At 43.3% G+C, this 17903-nt stretch overlaps 1 protein-coding gene across 5 annotated transcripts in view; it reads right to left on the bottom strand.

Moving 5' to 3' along the window:
- Window positions 1–17903, bottom strand: part of ZNF423 (zinc finger protein 423) — a 280738-nt gene that overhangs the window by 178817 nt on the left and 84018 nt on the right. For all 5 annotated transcript variants that reach the window (XM_064723039.1, XM_064723043.1, XM_064723040.1 and 2 more), the window contains one exon: window positions 5961–6020. In XM_064723039.1, coding sequence (XP_064579109.1) covers window positions 5961–6020 — 60 coding nt within the window. The remainder of the gene's footprint in view (window positions 1–5960; window positions 6021–17903) is intronic.

The following is a 17903-nucleotide window of genomic DNA, read 5'->3' as shown; positions in this document are numbered from 1 at the left end:
CTCCTTCCCTGGAGGTGCTACAGCTGCAGGATGGCCCTGGACTTCAGGGACCCCAGGAACCACCCTGTCGCTCCAGCCAAGAGCTCCCTCCTGCAGCCCCACATGCACTGCCCGCAGTGCTGGGAGCAGAGCCTTGCTTGCAGGAAGCTCTTGTGCCTGCAGATACAGAGCTGTGCCCTGACTCCCACAAACACAGCAATCTGGGAAGGGTTTAGAATTACTTGCTTTGTTTCTATTTGTATTATCCAGCTACAAAAATCTTACATCTGTCTAGGATGTTCATCTACCATGTTATCTGAGTATCAGGTACTTACTATTACTTCATATTCCATTTGATAAAACACTATCAAAAGCACTTTCTTTAAATAAATATTTATAAATTAGTATTCATCTGTAAAATAGTAATGCTAAAAATAGATTTTATAATTAGGAAATGAGAATTATTTTTATTTTCTCTTCTAAAACAACATTTTACAATGTGACATCATAAAACCCTACACATTACCAAGGAAAAAAAAATCTCACCTTATTATAAGTGGGGAATGCAGTAACCTGAGCTGCAAACATTCCAAGCTTTATTTCTTGTTTGCATTTTTCTGGGTTCTGGATGCTTCCAGAGCAGATGTTTAAAATTTTGAGACCCTCAAACTATATGACTGGGCTGCATCCCACAGGTCAATGCAGGGACAAGGATGCCATTTTTTAAACCAACACAAGAGACTTCTCAGTATACTGAAAAATACTCAACTAAAAAAGTTACCAAAGTCTTTAAGTTCTCTGCTAAATTCAAAGATTTATTTCTTTGTAAATCCTTACCCAGTGTAATCAGAATCTTATACTGATTTACTAATGAAATCAGCTTCTAGAAGATATCCGAGCTTGTGAAAGCATTCAGGAGAGGTAATTTTAGGGTACTTGCAAAATAACAGGTTTCTGATGCCCTCTGAATTGCAACTGACCTTTCCAGTGCCCTGCAGCAGAGATCCCAGAATTTCATGTTGTGTTTTTCTGCATTTTGCAATTAAAAGTTAAATTAAACCAAATCCACTGCATGTAGGACTAGAGAAAAGGAATTTAGTGTCTGTGGAGTCTGCCTCACCCAAACTCCCTGAATGCTCCTGGCACAGCCCATGCCCAGCTCTGGGTATGGGACCCGCAGGGGACAGGGGCCTGGCAGGCTGCTGCTCTTGGTCTTGGGCAGCAAGAGAGACCCATGCAAAGCCCAGAGTGCTGGAGGAAAGCTGAGGTGTCAAGCAGCTGTGTAGACAAAACATGCCTACCCAAGGGGAAAGGTGAGGCAGGAAAATACATTTTCTGTTACTTATCTCAATAAACGGAAAATGGGAAAAAGTTAAGACAAGAATACTTGCAGCAGTGAGTCTCTGTTTGCTTCATGAGACCCCAGCTTTCCCAAGAAGCCAAAATTAAACCCAACCCTACAGAACAGAGGAGAACAGAAACCCTCAACACTGGGAACAGACAATGCAGCGCCAGGATCAGAAGATTGAAAGAGGAGGAGAACAGAAGGAACAGCCAGGAGGGAACAGGCAATGCAAGCCCCTAGCAGCAGAGACAGCATTAAAAACACCCCAGCATGGGCTCTGGTAGCCCTGCAGAAAAAGAAAGTCTCCAAATTGTGTCAAGATGTTGCTCCTCTAGAGATACCAAGTGAAAATTTTGATTTACATAGCTGGGAGATGCCATGCAAAGCATAAGAGAGGAAAATGAGTGACCACAGAATGGTTTTCCTTTATTTTGTGGTTCATTTCTGAAAAGCTGCTGTTTCCCCTTTTCTTTCCCCTGAAAGAAGAGAAACTTTAAAAGAAATTGCAGAATGCAATTAAAAATCTAAAACGGTGTACTGCATAAAAAAAGCACAGGGGAGAAATCTTAATAGAAAAACATCAAATATCTGTGTCCTAAAATATTGTGTTTTGGTTTTTTTCCCCATGCTGTGCTGTGTTAACATGTCCCTCACACGTGTGCCCAGCTGCTGCTGCGAGCTCGGTGGCAGGGACAGGAAATTTGGAGCTAATGGGGAAAGCAGGGAATACCAACCTGTAATTTATTTTTATGATTTCTGGAATGTTATAATTGAATTACACTAATGTTATGTGCTAATGGATGGTTGGGCACTGAGAGGCCTTTCCTGTTGCAAACGCTGCAAAGAACCCCCACGCTCTGCAAACACTCGTGCACAGAGACACACCCAGGGCCATTTGCCCCCAGCACTCAGGACATGGTCCACTGTTCCCTATTTCCAAAACTTTCTTGATCAGTACTGTAACATGTAGCTGCAGAGAAAAACAAGATACCTTCAACTACCTCAAAAGCAGACACAAAAAAAATTAGGCTTTTAGGTCTGCAGGCTCCTGAGGAGAAGACAGAATCTGCTCTGTTTGCCCCAGACAATTCAGCCAAGATTCCCTGGGGCCTCACAGTCAGGCTAATGAGAAACTCCCCAGCAACTCCCATATAAAATGCTTTCATAGGTCTTTAAAATGCCTTAAATTCTCTATATATTTAGTAAGACTTTTTACTTCTTTAAAAATGTCCCTTGTTGCTCCTCAAGATAATACCCTGGTGATGTATTACAACAGAAATGCAGCATTGTCTGACCGGACCTTTGTTTTGTGAGTATTGAACCTTATTTTTGTCTTGGCCTTGAAGAAGCCAGAACGCCTTTTGCAAAGCAGAGGTGGGCACTTGCCTGGCCCCCAGCAGCCCTGCCCAGTCCAAACCCAGTGACACTTTTGGAGAAGGACAGACAGGCTGCAAGGGCTGTGTGTGTGTTAACAGTGGTGGGGGGGAAAGGAGAGGGAAGAAGTACTCAGCTCCACTGTTCCTCTGGAACAGAAAACATCTCTGCTTCTTGGGCAGCAAAACATGCCAGACCAGCTACTCAACAACAAACTAAGTCCTTGGATTAAGGGAGGAAAGGAAAAGGGTTTTTTTCTTCCTTTTACATTAAGGAAAAGATGTTTACAAAACCTGAAGAGGAAGGAAATTTGCTATATGCCCATTGTTAAACAGTACTGGTGGACACAGATTACTCACCCTGGTGCAAGGGCAGCCTCTGCCCTATGTTGTTTTGATTCTCTAGGTTATTATGCACAGCCTTTAAGTTGTTGTTATTAAAAAAAATAATAATTTAAGCTATTTCTAGCTGTATTTGAAGTACTGGAATAAATTCCTCAGTGCAACTACAGCATGGGCTGGAATCTTGCAAAGCATTTTGCCTTGGCAGATTTTACCAGGAACGAGCAGTTACGCCAGAGCAGGCAGCAACTTGTGCACACTGCCAGAGGAAAAAGGATGGTCCTGTACCAAGCCAGCACCAAACAGACCCATCTGAACACAGGATTTCTTTTGTCATGGTGTTCACAGCCAAGTTTCCATGGGCTGCACTCAGCAGCTCCCACGAGCAGCCCTTGCCCAGTGCCGTGGCATGGTCAGGGATGTGCAGGCTGTGCACCCTCAGTACGTGTCAGGAGCAGAGATGCTCCCCCAGGAGACACCAAGCTTGGAGCCCCATGTTTGGCACACCAAGGACAGATGGTCGTCAGAGCCACCTAGACAAGACACATGACTGCAGACTCAACTCAAGTCACAAAAAAAATTTTTAGAATAGCTTCTACTGGTTAGATGAACTAAATAAAACATAGCAGCAAAAGCTCCCTTTTTCCCCACAGATGCACCTATATAGTTATTTCACTAGTAGAAAAATATATTTCTATATTTTTTAAAAGCTTAAAGTTTACATTCTAGCTGTAACAACTCTTGCTGTTCGTACAGACTACCCCAAACCTGGGACCATGACTCCCCCAGCCCACAGCAGCTGTGCAGAGTGCCAACAGAATTTTTCAGAAGTCATTTTGTATGTGTTTGCACACACACAGAGATGTACAAACACATACAGGAGAAAGAGGGAGAGAAATATGTTAATTTGAAACATCTGGCAAATGTTTCAGAGTTAACAAGTCCCAGGTTTGGCCTTTGGGGTTTTTTTTCCTTTCAGGGGAGTTAAGGAAAGGGAGGCAATTTTGTCATTTTGGGCCAGGGAAGGAAGGGACATGAAACAAGAAATTGAAGCGTGTTTTTTCACCCTTTATTGAACTTCAACATCACACTACTGAAGCTAATGCAAACAGGAAGATCATAAAAGAACATAATGAAAGTCTCGCACACTGGGACTGAGGGACTGGTTTCAGTTACTGAATATAGCTGTGGAGCCACACCACACAAGAGCCAGTGACTCCACACAGCCACACCACCACAAACTGGGGATTTTTAAGCTTCTTCTGTATAGTTCCTCAATCATATTCCAACCTGCAACTTTTGTGCTATGTATTGCATCCCAACTTGACAGGATATGGTATCACATCTTTATACACATACAAGATTGGCATCTGTAGCTACTAAATGTGTTAAGAAGAAACCCCCCCCCCCCAATTAACACACATTTTCCTAAAGCTGCCATAAATCATGCATACAACACATTTCTCCCATATCCCATTTCTTGAATGAGAGCTGTAATTGTGGGAATAAATGAAGAAAAATGGAGACTCAACTAACTTGGTAAAAGCCTTTCACAGTCTGTCTTTTACTTAAGGCATAGTCACCAATACCAACCCCAAATTAACTCTGCTGTGCACAGAAATTTTTTTGGTCATTGTTTTGAACCATAGGCTATTTTGAATGTAATACACTTGCAGACTTGTGATAGATAACACCGGTAGCCCCACTGCAGTGCTGCTTGAGATGAAGGTCAAGCAAGAGAGCTGGCGAGCGCTCTTTTCATGCACCGTTAGCTCCAGGCACAAAGGGGCCTTCCACATCACAGCTGGGGGTTTGCAGCAGCAGCAGCAATATTTGCTATCAAAGACTAGTGAAAACAAACCCCTCCAAACAGCCAGAGTGCCCAGAGAAGATGCACCCAGTGCCTCAGAAGAGGCATCTGCAAGTGCAGTGGGTACAATGTGAAAGGCCACAAAGTGCCACGCAAAGGCAGCTCGTGCCTTAGAGACCAGAGAGATGCTCACTGTGGTAGGAAAGTGTTCCCTGGGAGCCAGGCTCCCCCTGACTCTTAAACCCATCTAACCAGAAATGCAACACCACTGTTGGTTTTCATATTACTGCTCAGTTTCTCAGCTGTTTCCATATCATTGGTGAGCTTTTAAGAGAATACTATTGCACAGCCCAGTGGGGAGAGAGCACAGAAACTGACTGGCTTCAAAATCAGAAATATTCTGAACATCTCATCAATGTTAAAAACAGACAGCAAAATATCTTTACATGGGGCACAGACTGAGATGTGGCTAGTTACTTTAAACTAGCCACAAACTAATCTGACATTTACCCTCATGCTTGTGTTATCAATACACATTACACAGACAAACTTGATTTATCCTGTTCAATTTCTTGAGCCTCTTTTTATTCAGTTTATTGACCTAACATGGATGAACGAGCTTCAGACACATGTTTATCACTGTCAAGCACACCAAAAGCTTGTTCAAATTTTAAATCTTTCTACCATGGAGATGTACCACTTTTATTCTCCAGCCCTGACAGTACTTTCCAATTTCCTCAGAGAGGAGAAATACACACATTCCAGTTGAGACCGAGGCTTAAAATTCCTATTAAAGCAGCTTTTATGTAATTAGATTGGAATGAATGTGTAACAGTGCCCATTGCAGAAAACTTCAAAGTGGTTATACTGGAGAAATCACAACCCGTTTCAGTGTGCCCACAAGAAGAAAGAATGGCTCTCTGGAGGATAAGAGTATATTAGTCTCTGTGTGTAATAGATTTTATTGACCATATGGAACTGATATAAAAATTGTGTTGCAGTGGGTAGTCTTGGATTTGAGACAGGAATGTGACATACAAAATACAGTTCCTGTAAAAAGCCTGGCAGCTTTCTGGCAGTTTTTGCAATCAGAAGAACCTAAAATATTTACCTGATTGAGTCACTGACGAGTCCCAGGTCAAAGCAAAATCTGAAGATTCACCCTCTTCAACTGAAAAAGAACAAAAATAAGTTGTGATTACTAAAGCAAACCAACTGGAAAGCAAAGTCATCAGAAAACTAGGTCTACTATGACATTAAGTATTAAAACAGACTTCTCCACTGCTGAAAAAGAACTTACTGCTTTCCATAAAATAATTCATAAGGTGGAAATTTAGTAAAGAGATTTTTCCTACTTTTTAACCTAAATATGGGATTTGTGTTTGCAGTTTCTTCCTGAACGGGTAGCAGTAAGTTAATGTGAAAATTTTAATAGACATTTAAACACCACTACCTGGTAAGAACTCATATTTGAAATGTTGTATATTCCCAGCTTGCATGTGCAAAATTGCCATTGTAAATATAGAGGTTGTTTTTGAAATGGATGTTTCAACAGATCATAGTAAAGAACTGTCCTGTGAAGGAAAAATTGCCTGACTTATGTCATCCTAACATACTAACACATCTGCCATATTCAGAACCCAGTGGTATCTTCAGGGACTTTTCAGAATTAGAAAACACTATTTTGATGTAGAACCATGTTCTGTGATATGGCAGTCACAAATAACTGCTTTTAAGATGCTGTGAAGGCTGTCAGAGCCAGTGCTCAGCACTTGCAAGTGACATAGCTAAAACCTTCTGCCTGTTAACAATTATAAAAATGCCACTTGATTCTTACATTCTTAAAAATAACTAAGAGAACAGCCAACATCAAGCCAAGCAAAAAAAGTGCCTGATTCTGCTGTTACTAAAATCAGTGCTGGTTATACTAATGACAGACTGGGCATTTGAAAGCAGCAACTGCAGAAATTCTTCTTTTGAATTGCAGAAGTTTATCATCATCACCTGCCTACTCTGTCACCCTGACAACAAACAAATTTAAATTATATGTTTTTATTTTCTGATTAATATTATTTACTCTGTGCACTGAACAATTGCTTACCCTTTCAACTAAGTTACGCTGGATTCAAATGCACATTCTATAGAATTCTGCAACTGGAATCCAAACCATATTGCAAAGCCAGAAGCACAACCCAACCCCTGTTGACCAGCCCTGTAAGCTCAGGCCAACCTGCTCCAGTGAATATTTACACTGACATTTGCATCACAAGAGTTTTGATTTTATGCTTTCCTTACATTCTTCCCCCCAGTCCAGTGCAGAATTCTGGCATTTAGTTGATGTTAGTGGTAACATCATATGGCATTAGGAACAGAGAATATAATTTACATAGGCAGTGCCTTGACAAATGTAATTCTATGTCCAAACCATAGAAAAATGTGTGCTCCACAGAAGGACACCACTCTGGTTTTATAAATCTGTGTGTTTATTAATGGAGGAGCATGAAATTCAACCATTTCTTTGGAGAAATCATACTTGAGCCTTGGCTCTACTTTTTTCAGAGTCTATGTTAGCATAAAGGCCATGTCACATAATATTAAATTCCAGAATGACAGAGGAAAAACAAGAGGCAAAGCTAGAAGCTTATTGAAGCCATTATTGGTCCTATTCCCTGGCGGTGGCAGAGCCAGCTTGGCTGCCATGTGCTCCCTCCTGAGGGCTCACCTACCATTTTGTGCTCTCTAAGCCACCATCTTGTTCCCATTTTGACCCATCTCTTAATAGAAAAACTCTGGATGCAGTTATCTGAAATACCATTTCAGTCTTACACAAATGCATGTCTTATTTTAACATCAAAATCTATATACACCTGGGAGGGTTTTTGCTCCAAAACTAAATAAGCCAAGTTGGAAATTCATGTACCTTACTCAAAACAGACAAGGGGAATGTTTTAATTTTATTTTATCCTTGACTGCTTTTTGGTTGCTTTGCTTGGAGAGTGTTTTTTTATATTACTACTTTTATGCTGAGGCTTTTTATTTCTTTACATTTTGTCTTGGAAAAAGAGATTAAAAAAACCCAGTCTGCTAAAAATACATAAAAGAGACACATTTGGTCCCAGTCAAGGAGTAGTATATGGATCTGCACTGGTCATTGACAATTTTAGCAAAACTGACTTTCATGTTGGTTAAACACCAAAGACTGCTCCAGTCCTTGAGCTGCTCTAGGGCAGTTGGCTCCAGCACGTAACAAAACCACAGTTTTTGGAATTCCTTAAATGAGGGCAAAGGTTTGAATCAGCCTCTGTTGGCATTAATTTGCTTTACTCCCTAATGACTGAAAAGGGGACAGAGAACATTCACGTGGAGGCAACGGCATTGAAATTCACTTTATATTATCACAGCCATGGTTTCAGGTTCTCCCCCTCAATTTGCACAGACCCACCACAGAGCTGACAGTGCTGCACATCCAGGGAAGGAAGAGGCCGGTGGGATGGAGCCTCCTGAGCTTAGGCACAGACACATGGCCCTGCAGCTGCTGTTCACACCACCACCACCACCTTTCCCTTTGCTTTTCCATTTCTCCTTTCCTTCTTTTAAGCAAACATCATCTTTCAGATGCTAAACTACAAGAAAAAGTAACTGCCAAGTGTATTCCAAGAGGGATTACAGTATCAACTGACTCCTTGATCCTCACCTGCCCATCCACCCCCACCCACCCAGCTAGGCAGTGGGGAGAGAGAAACAAGAAGCAAAAGCAGCCACATCCAGGAAAGAAAAACCAAAGGACTGTGTTTATACACCCATTAAGAAGCCCCAAAGGTTTGCTGGGAAATGGTGTCTGTGAAGCTGAAGCAAAAGAAGGTGATCAGGCTTTGTCACAGACAGCAAGTGTAATTGTAGGGAGACACTAAACTCCATGTGCTTCTGCTCCCCCTCCATAATGGGCATAAAACCAAGAGCTGCAAGGTTCCTCTGTGGCTGCCTAATCTTCTGGATATAAATGGTTATTTAAGGAGCCAGCATTTGAAGTGGTGTTACTGCTGGCTTTTCCTCAACCTCAGCAGTGAGCAGAAGCCATGGAAGTCAGGAGGAAATAAAATGTTTGCTTCTTCCTAAAGTCAACCTCAACAGCCAAGCATTTGCTGCTGAAATTTGCTCTCAGTTGCACATGTCTGTTGCTGGAGCCATAGGGAAGCAGGGAGAGACTTCCCAGGCTGGTTGGAGATCTGGGGACATGATGCTGTTCACAGAAGGCACAGGAGTCCCACAGACCCCACCTGGGGACAGGCCCCTTGGGGGCTACCTTAGGACTTGGCAAGCCCTCCCTGGCAGGGCAGAGTGGACCCAGAAGAGATTTGGTCACTATGGCTGTGAAGGGATTTCCATGTCTCACTACTGAGAAGGAAGTCAAAAACACTCCTAGTCCATAATATTAGCCAGAAAATTATTCACTTAAGCTGAATTTTCAGTTTTTTAATATTTTTGTCATCATTCCTTGAAATCTAGGTTTGCTCAGGTGACTATGTGTATCAATATTCACTGTGTAGATGACACAGTGAATTTTAACTTGGGGTAAAAAACAAAGCTAGGGAAGATGTACAAAGCATTCAACACAATCACTCTCAAAATACACTGCAGAGTAAGAATAAATCCCCTTTCATTAGCAGGAAAATACATTTTCAGAGACATGCTAGACATACTCATAGCTACCCAAGTCAAGGACTAGACACTTCTATCTGTTCTAGTAAATCACTCTGAATGTGTGAACACCCAAGTCCACAGGGTTGATGTTTAGCATGGGCAGGAGCCACCCACATGCATGAAACACTCTGCAGCTTGAGAAAACCACAAGGAACAGCAGCACCATTCAACACTGAGAACCCTGATTTTCCAAAGCTACTGGAGATCTTGTACAAATTCTCACTCCTTTTCAAGAATCCTTGCGACAAAGAGGGTGAAGGCTCAGCATCTCCTGAAATTTTGGAGCCATTTCATACCTTGAGGAAGGCTGGGTTTGACTTGAAAATAGCCTTGGTCTGGCAGCATAGAAATTCTTATTGTTAGTCAGCTCAAAAGATGGGCAAGTTTGTGGAGTTAACCCTGTGCCCACCTGAGGCCCAGCACAGGGATGTCATTGCTGGTGGCAGAAGGACACATCGGCCTCCCCTCCCTGTTCTGCCCCAGCACAGGAGCCTCCCTGCTGCCACACCTGGACAAGACCTGTGTTCTGCTCCAGCTGACTGTGGGGCCCAAATGCAAGAGCCAGAACAAGCACACAGCTGACATAGAGAGAAGTGTGGGCAATGGCAACATCACAATATAGCACTCCTGCAATGCCAAATATTTGCATTTTGCCCGCTCGTCTCAGATGTTCTCCAAGGATGCTTATTTAATTGCTAGGTCACAAGTGCTGCAGGCTCAAAGATTTCAGTTCTTTGTGCTCAGAGAAACTTCTGAAAGGATTCAGCATCCATTCCCCTAAGAGTGAGAACATCTATTTATGGGGCTACCATTACCTGAACTCCATTCACAGTCACAGTGCTTATTTAACACTTTATCACTCCCAAGAAAGAAGTTAACCTTATCAAAGTAAGATGCTTCTGCACCAAATGTTGATTTCTAGATGCAATCAAGCTTTACAAGTGAGCAACAGCCCTTCAGTAATTCAGGTGGCATGTGTATGCTCCCTTATCCTATTACACAGGCTTCAAGGACCACAAGGACCAGTTTAACACTTCCCATAATACGAAAACACCACAGCTCGCTAACAAAAATGTCGGGAACGTGAGAGCATGAGGAACTACTGAGCAATCTAATGGGTTAGAAGCATGTCCCACAGCTGAGGGGGGGGAACTTTCCTGGAACAAGGCTGTTACCAAGCACTGCATTCAGGATCAGGGCCATTCCCTCACCTCCCAGCAACCTTAGAAAACACTAGGTACAAAACACCTTGAATGCACAAAATGCTGGTGCCTCTTTTTTAGTTTGGAGGATTTTGTTAGATTCTGTTGGTGACAGAACTCTCAGCTGAAGCCAGGGAAGTCTCACTGATGCCTGTGTATTAGCTGTAATGTACGTGTCAGGACTCACAGCTTTCCCTCTAGAGAAATACTCCAGCACCAAGTCGCATTGTAAGGCAGTCACACATTAATCACATCTTTTCCTGCCCTAGCTATCAGCACTCACATGCAGGAGCTCCGTGATCTTCTATAATCTTCAGGCTCCTTTGCCACTTTCAGACACACTATGTGCTGTCCCACCCAGCCTTTGCTCCATCCCTCCCATCACATGCAATTTCATGCTCCCAAATCAGCACAGGACACAGAATAGCCCCCTCCGACCACCATTCATGTGCCACAACTCATCCCACAGCACTGGCAGCCTGGGATTTGATACAGTGCTCTTAATCCTGCAAAATGCAGAGCAGCTCCCATTTCCACAGAGTCAAAGGGAGCTGAGGATGCTCAAAACTTTGTGGATTGGGGATTGTAAAGCAGTCACTTTCCAGCTGCTTGGCATGGCAGGAGCACAAAGGCTGTTAATAACCTTTACACTTTAAATAGCCTGGTGTTCTCCATGTGTATCTAGAGCCCATCTTCGGAAAGGTGCAGACAGGCTGATACCTCAGACTGAAAGAGGAGAACACCTCTGCGCTCCACTGCTGCCCAGAGAGAGTCAGCCCTGCACAGTCCCGGGAACTGCCACCACAACTAGCAGTGGTAAGGGTTCGGAAATGGCTACTCTGAGCAGAAGCCAGCCAACCCTTCCTGCTCACATCACCTCCCAGTTTGCTGTAAGGCTTTCCCCCTCTCCTCCTTAGATGCTCCCTGATAAGATTCCCCATAATATCGGTGAGACGAGAGTCTGCAAAACACAAAACCCTGCAGCAGGGGGGAAGCAGCAGCATGAGGAGCAGCCCCATTTGTTATTAATGCAGCGGCGCTGCGGCAGAGCTGCAGCCGCTGCCCGGGAGCGCTGCAGGGCGCAGAGCCGGCCCCGAGCCAGGCATCGCCGCCTCCAGGAGCCAGGCTGCCCCTCTTTGTCAGCAGCTGGGGCTTTCTCCCGCCACTGCGCACAGAGAAACCCTCACAATCAGCAGGAAAACAGCAGTTTCGAGGGGCTTTGCCAGTCAGCTGAGAATAGATGCCTGTGAGTGTATCCCGACGCATTTACAGTACCTTGCAGCTAGAAAGGAAAGGGAAATCCCCCGATGCCTCTGTACCAACATTCAGGGGAGAAAAAGGTACCTGGCAGAAGCTGCTGGCAGTGCTTTATACCAGCCACTTGAGCCAATTCAGTCCCCTTGGAAATTCAACCTCCCCAGAGGATTCCTCTCAGGTCTCCCCATGTTTACAAGGCATTTTGTTTGTGTGATCATTCCCCTTCAGCTTTAGTAATGCTTGGCTCTGTTGGCTGGTGGGAAGGAGCACTGGGACACCAGGGCATCCCCAGAGAGGCCATGGTGCATTCCTTGCCCATGCCCTAGGCTGGGATCCCCCATGGGAACCGGGCATGGTCCTTGGCACAATCGCTCACAGCTCCGGAGCCACCTCCCCATTCTCTCCTGAGTGAGCAGCTGATCCTGCCATTGGTGGCCCTTGGCCAACAAGGGTTTTTTCCACCTTAAATAGGACCGTTATGTATTAGTCCTTTCATGAGCCAGCAGGCCAGGGAATAAGACAAGAGGGTTTACTGACATGGCTTATTTAGCTAGTTCAGAGCCTAAATTTGCACAAGTTCTCTAGCTGCTTTTCTCCAAAGTCAGTAATAGGGCTTGGCAGAGACTGTGGGTTTTGCTGGCAAAGTCAGCCTTTTTGTGTGAAGGAGGGAGGAGTGGGGAAACCCAGACTGCTGTGCTCACTAGGTCAAGGAAAAGAAAAAAAAAAAAAAGAAAGGAAAAAAAAAAGGAAAAAAAAGGAAAAAAAAGGAAGAAGGATGAGACAAATGGGACAGAATTACAAAGGGAAACTGAAAAAAGATCGTTAGGAACAGAAAAAGATGTGAAGGTGATTAAGGAGAACAAGACAAACAACAAAATAAGGTAGCACTAGCAGGTTTATGCAAAGGAGATCTAATTATGGGTGGCTAAATCCTCCAGGACATTAATATTCCATCGTAATGTGTCTAGTTTCCTCCTTTCCAGACATGGCAGGGAGGAAATGAGAATCACTTAGATACACTGTTTAATGAGCAAATGATGGACGATCACCAAATACAGCCTGCCTGATAAGTATCCATTAGCTTAAACTCGCACAGTAAATCTGTGTGCAGCTAACGGGCCTGCCTCTTCCAACGCTCCAGCAAAACTTAATGGAACTGCAGCCAGAGAAAGGGAGCCTTGTAAATAAAAATCTCATCTCACTGAGACGAGAAAGACTGTAGGACATACATAATGGCTAATCACAGCCCTTCCCACAGACTGCACACCTGACTCACAAGCCAGGGTGTATTTATTCCCAGAGCTCATATTTAGTTTTTTGTGTTTCTAATTCACATACTTCACTGGAGACAGATATTTCCCATCCAAATCTATTATGTAAATAAATACGAGGGTTAGGTGTAATAAAATGCAGTCAGTGTTTCACATTGCAGTCAGGATCAACATCTTATACATGCAATACATTAAGCCTGCAGTTCTTAAAACTGAGCCTACAAACACCCCATAACATATTTGAGATCAATACTCTCATGGTTCTTATAGCTTGCCATCAAATGTTAATCCCCAAAGGACAGGGTGGATTTTTTTCCCTTTAAATATTATGTACTGCAATTAAATCTATGAAATGTTCAGGAATTTAGAGGTTTCTTCTTCTGTTTCTGCCTGGCGTTTCTGGCCATGAGACTGCTGGAGTGCACCCTACCCAGCTCAAGGAACCCATCCTGCTGATGGCCCTTTGCTGCTTGGCACAGATGCCCCCCTGACATCCTGCAGCCCCTGACCCATCACCTGCCATGAGCTCCCCTGGAAATGGATGGGAGCACCCAGAGCTCCTGCCCTCACCTGCCCCAGCTGGGCTGAGCCACACACAGGCAGGGCTGGAGAGGTGGAGATACACGAGGAGATGGGGCACAGGGTGGCCAGGTCCTGTGGGCAGGGACACAAAGCACTGGCTACCTGTGGGCACCCTCCTCTCTGCATTGGTACATCCATTTCTAAGGCAACTGTCACCATAGTGTCTGCACCTTCTTTCAAAAATAGATCTACTGTGAGTAAGCAGGCACTTTAATGCTCAAGTGAAACAAAACAGGTGAATCCAGCAATCTCCACATTGCTCATAAAATCACAGATTTTGCTTCAGAAACCAAGGGTTAAAATATTCTTGTTGCATTTGTAATACAACTGGGTAACAGAAATGTTTATATGTTGAAACCCTACCAAACCAAAGCAAGGAAAGTAGTGAAAAGGAAGATTAACACCTCTACAATTCATGGCCAGGGCTTCAAAACCATGAGTCAAATTTGCAAGTTGTGAAGTGATCCTTTGATCTGCTAGAAATGCCAAGAGCAGGCTGAGCTTACCCAAAGACAAGATGATGGTGATGATGCAAGCAACAGACCAGAGGTGGGTCAGCAAGTGCAATGACAAAGGTGTTACTCAAATAATTGCAATATCTTACACCTTCCTCCAAACTTCAGGTTTAGAAGTCGCACTGTGAAGGCTCTGCTCCCCCCTATGCACTTCTGAGCACAGACACTGAGTGAAGATACACAAATCTCAGGTACCACCCAAAAGAATGTTTGCAAACACATGGGGCTGTGTTGGAAGTCAGCAGACCTGAGACTTGCAGCTGGCAGAGACAAGGTGCACATGGCAGAGTTCAGATGGAGGGGATGGCACCGGCCAAAGGGATGCCAGAAAGGCCTTGCCTGTTTCCTGAGCATAACAAAAGGCCTGCAATGAAATGAAGTTTCAAAATCAAGTCAAAACATCATGAAATTTAAACACTGGGCTTTGCACAGAGAATGCAGGGTGTCACCAAGTCAGATTTATTGCAAAACTTTGCTTCTCTGGGAAAGAAAAAAGAAAAAAAAAAAAAAAAAGGCAGGGGAAAGACAGGGAAGAGCACCATTTTTACATTAAGGCTATAAAGTTTCTCTATTAGCAGGACACCTAATAAATTTACCTGTGCTGGCCCTGTATTCAGACATCCAATAAGAATGCCGAAAGGTTAACACTAACAACAGCCTAATGATACAAAGAAAGGGGAATGTTCTGAAAATAATCTACATGTATGGAAACAGGAACCAAACCCAGAAAGAATGGAAGTGGATAACTAGGATCTGCAGATGAGCAGTGGGACCACAACTCCTTACACCACCTCTAGTTCTGGTGAAGCACATGGAGATTTAGGTACACCAGCAGACTGAGAACAACCTGCCTCAAACTGCAGGCTGCTCCCCATTGCTACTAATGGGGATCACCCTTCTGCATTCTGCTCAGTCAAACCCATCCCACCATCTGCAGTTCTGTAATAAAAAACTCACAAAAACAACACTGGCCCACCTGCTGTGGCTGGACCAAGAGCCACATCCCTTCAGACCCTACTGCCATGGACAGCAAGGAGACTTTTCCTTCCTCTTTGACAAGAAGCTGATGTCAGCTCTCCATCTCTCTCATCACCATAAATCAAGTTCTACTTCACAGCTATTTTTCAACTGTTGATTTCATCCAGACCCAATAGAAGCCAATACAACATCTCCTATTTCACAAGATCTGAGCAGTTCCAGATGGCAGGGAATCCCAATTTTCAGATGTAGGTTTGAGGTAGAGAGTTTAATACTGATGAAAAATTCACATTTGCAAATATGATAAAAAGAACAGAAAATTACTTAAACAGCAAGCAACCACCTTGAGGGACACTGATGAAATTGTAAAGCACACAACCAACTAGTCTTACACAAGTTTTAGTCTCTTCCTTCATAATTCTTCAAGGCAGGTTTCACTACATTATGCCTAAAGCCCTCACCCCAGCTGCAGAGAGCTCCAGTAGGAGCTGCTGCACCAAATACTTTGTTTAGCATCACACTCCCCTCCACAAATACCCCATTCAGCACCCAGGGCTATTAATCACTGCTGAAAAGAAGTCTTTGACCAGATTTCCACACCTCAGCCTAAAAAAAATACACCAATTTTTACTGCAAATCCTTCAAACTTGGAAGGTGTTTCACTAGGCAGCTATGTTTGCAGTGTAGGTAGCACAGAAAAAGGAAAAGAGAGGAGGCTTTTCCTGACCAGCCATTTTAACTAGAGCTAGGAGGGCTTGAAAAAACCCGTCTGGTGAGTGGCGTTATTTCCCCTCTTCCCCTCCTCAGGCCAATGTGCTGAGCGCCCCAGGCTGTCGGTGCTCCCACTCTGCTGCTGTCCCAGGCCACCCCACGGGCTCAGGCCAGCCCAGCTCCAGCGTTCCTGGAGAGAGCTGGGTTTCACCAGGCCCTGGCAGGAGCTGCTTTCCCCAGCAATCCCTGGCTGTGGCTCTTTTGTGTATGCAAGTGTGTGTGTGTGTGCCTGTGTGTGTGGCACTGCTCCCCAGGCTCGCTCATTTTAATGCTGCTTTCTCCCCAGATGAAAATATACATATTCTTATTAAGGAAAAAAAATGTGCAAAGTATAAATTTGCATCTATGATCATTTCTGGTTCATAAATTGTATTTTAATAATAAAACAATATATTCTTCTGTACTGCCTCTTAAACACTAACAGTAAAGTCTGCCTTATTTGTACGTGAGCTTAAACATTTCGATGAAGGAAAAGACAAATGGTATAAAATGGAAAGTGAAATATAGATAAAAGGATAAATAAAAGCAGGAGCAAAGCTAATACATGGAGAATCCTGCCTCCTCCTTTTGATTCACGTGAGTGGATGCCCCACACTTTTCTACTGCAGAATTTTATTACACAGGTTGAGGGGAATTCTCCAGCTGAGATTCCTCTACTAGAAAGACAGGCTTTGTTGGCTGCATTAAGGTGATAGAAATGACAATGAGGGAGAGAAAGTTGCATGTATGACATACAGCCCTTTGTAGCATTAAATTTAATTCGCAGAAAACCAACACAACCACCATAAAGTGGAAACTAATATTTTTTATAACCCCTTAACAACCTGTCCTTAGTGCTAACATACCATAAAGAAATTTCAACATCTTGTTATATGTGTAGTTTATTTTAAACAACACTAAAAGGAGAACACAGTTCTTATTGGAAATTGGCACACACACAAAGAAAGAGGGAAAGCTGGCTTTTAAAACTTTATCCCAAAGAATACTTTTTTCTTTTTATTCCTATTAAATGTACAACCCTTCCACTGAAATGAAACATAGAAAGAGTTTCCAAATATTTTATAATTCTGAATGGATTTCCCTAGTGTAACAGTAATAATATTTTTACAGTTAAAAGATCCACTGATTTAATAAGTGTGATTTGTGTATTTAGAAAATTCATTAAAGCAGACATTCCCCAACATTTTTAGATTTATTTATTTATTTAGCCTAATTTGGGTACACTACTTCAAAAGAACGCTTAGAGCTTCCCAGTTCCTTAGTCACTCACTAATAACATCTAATAATTAATAAAGACATGTAAATTCTTAACTCCCAGAACTATTCCAAACTTACTATCTGTACGCTTCATGTCATGTCTCACTTATAGATATCTGCATTACTTTGTTTCATAAAATGCTGAAGGGACACGTACTTATCTTGCTCTCCACCAAGAGTGAATATTCAGGCATGATGCAACCAAAGCAAAACTAAACCCAAGCCTGAGCAAACCTCTCCTCCAGGAGCCCACAGAGTTTTCCAGCCAGCCCTGGAGGGGGTTTAGCTGCTCTCGCTGCATGGTCACGTCCATTCTGCCAATGTCCCCTGCCCACGTGCTTGTGTCAATGCCACCACACAGAAATGCAAGGCAGGTGTCAAGTGAGTATTTTGGGGTACTCTCACTAGTACTAATTTCTACAACTTTGGGGGAGCCAGGAGGGAACAGAACAGCAAAATGTGCAGCTGTGACATGAAAAGGTAAGGCCCATTTTAAGAATAAAGGCAATGCTTGTGACAG

This window comes from Zonotrichia leucophrys, chromosome 11 (assembly GCF_028769735.1).
Source record: "Zonotrichia leucophrys gambelii isolate GWCS_2022_RI chromosome 11, RI_Zleu_2.0, whole genome shotgun sequence".
NCBI lineage: Eukaryota > Metazoa > Chordata > Aves > Passeriformes > Passerellidae > Zonotrichia > Zonotrichia leucophrys.
This window is presented reverse-complemented; position numbering and strand designations above follow the sequence as displayed.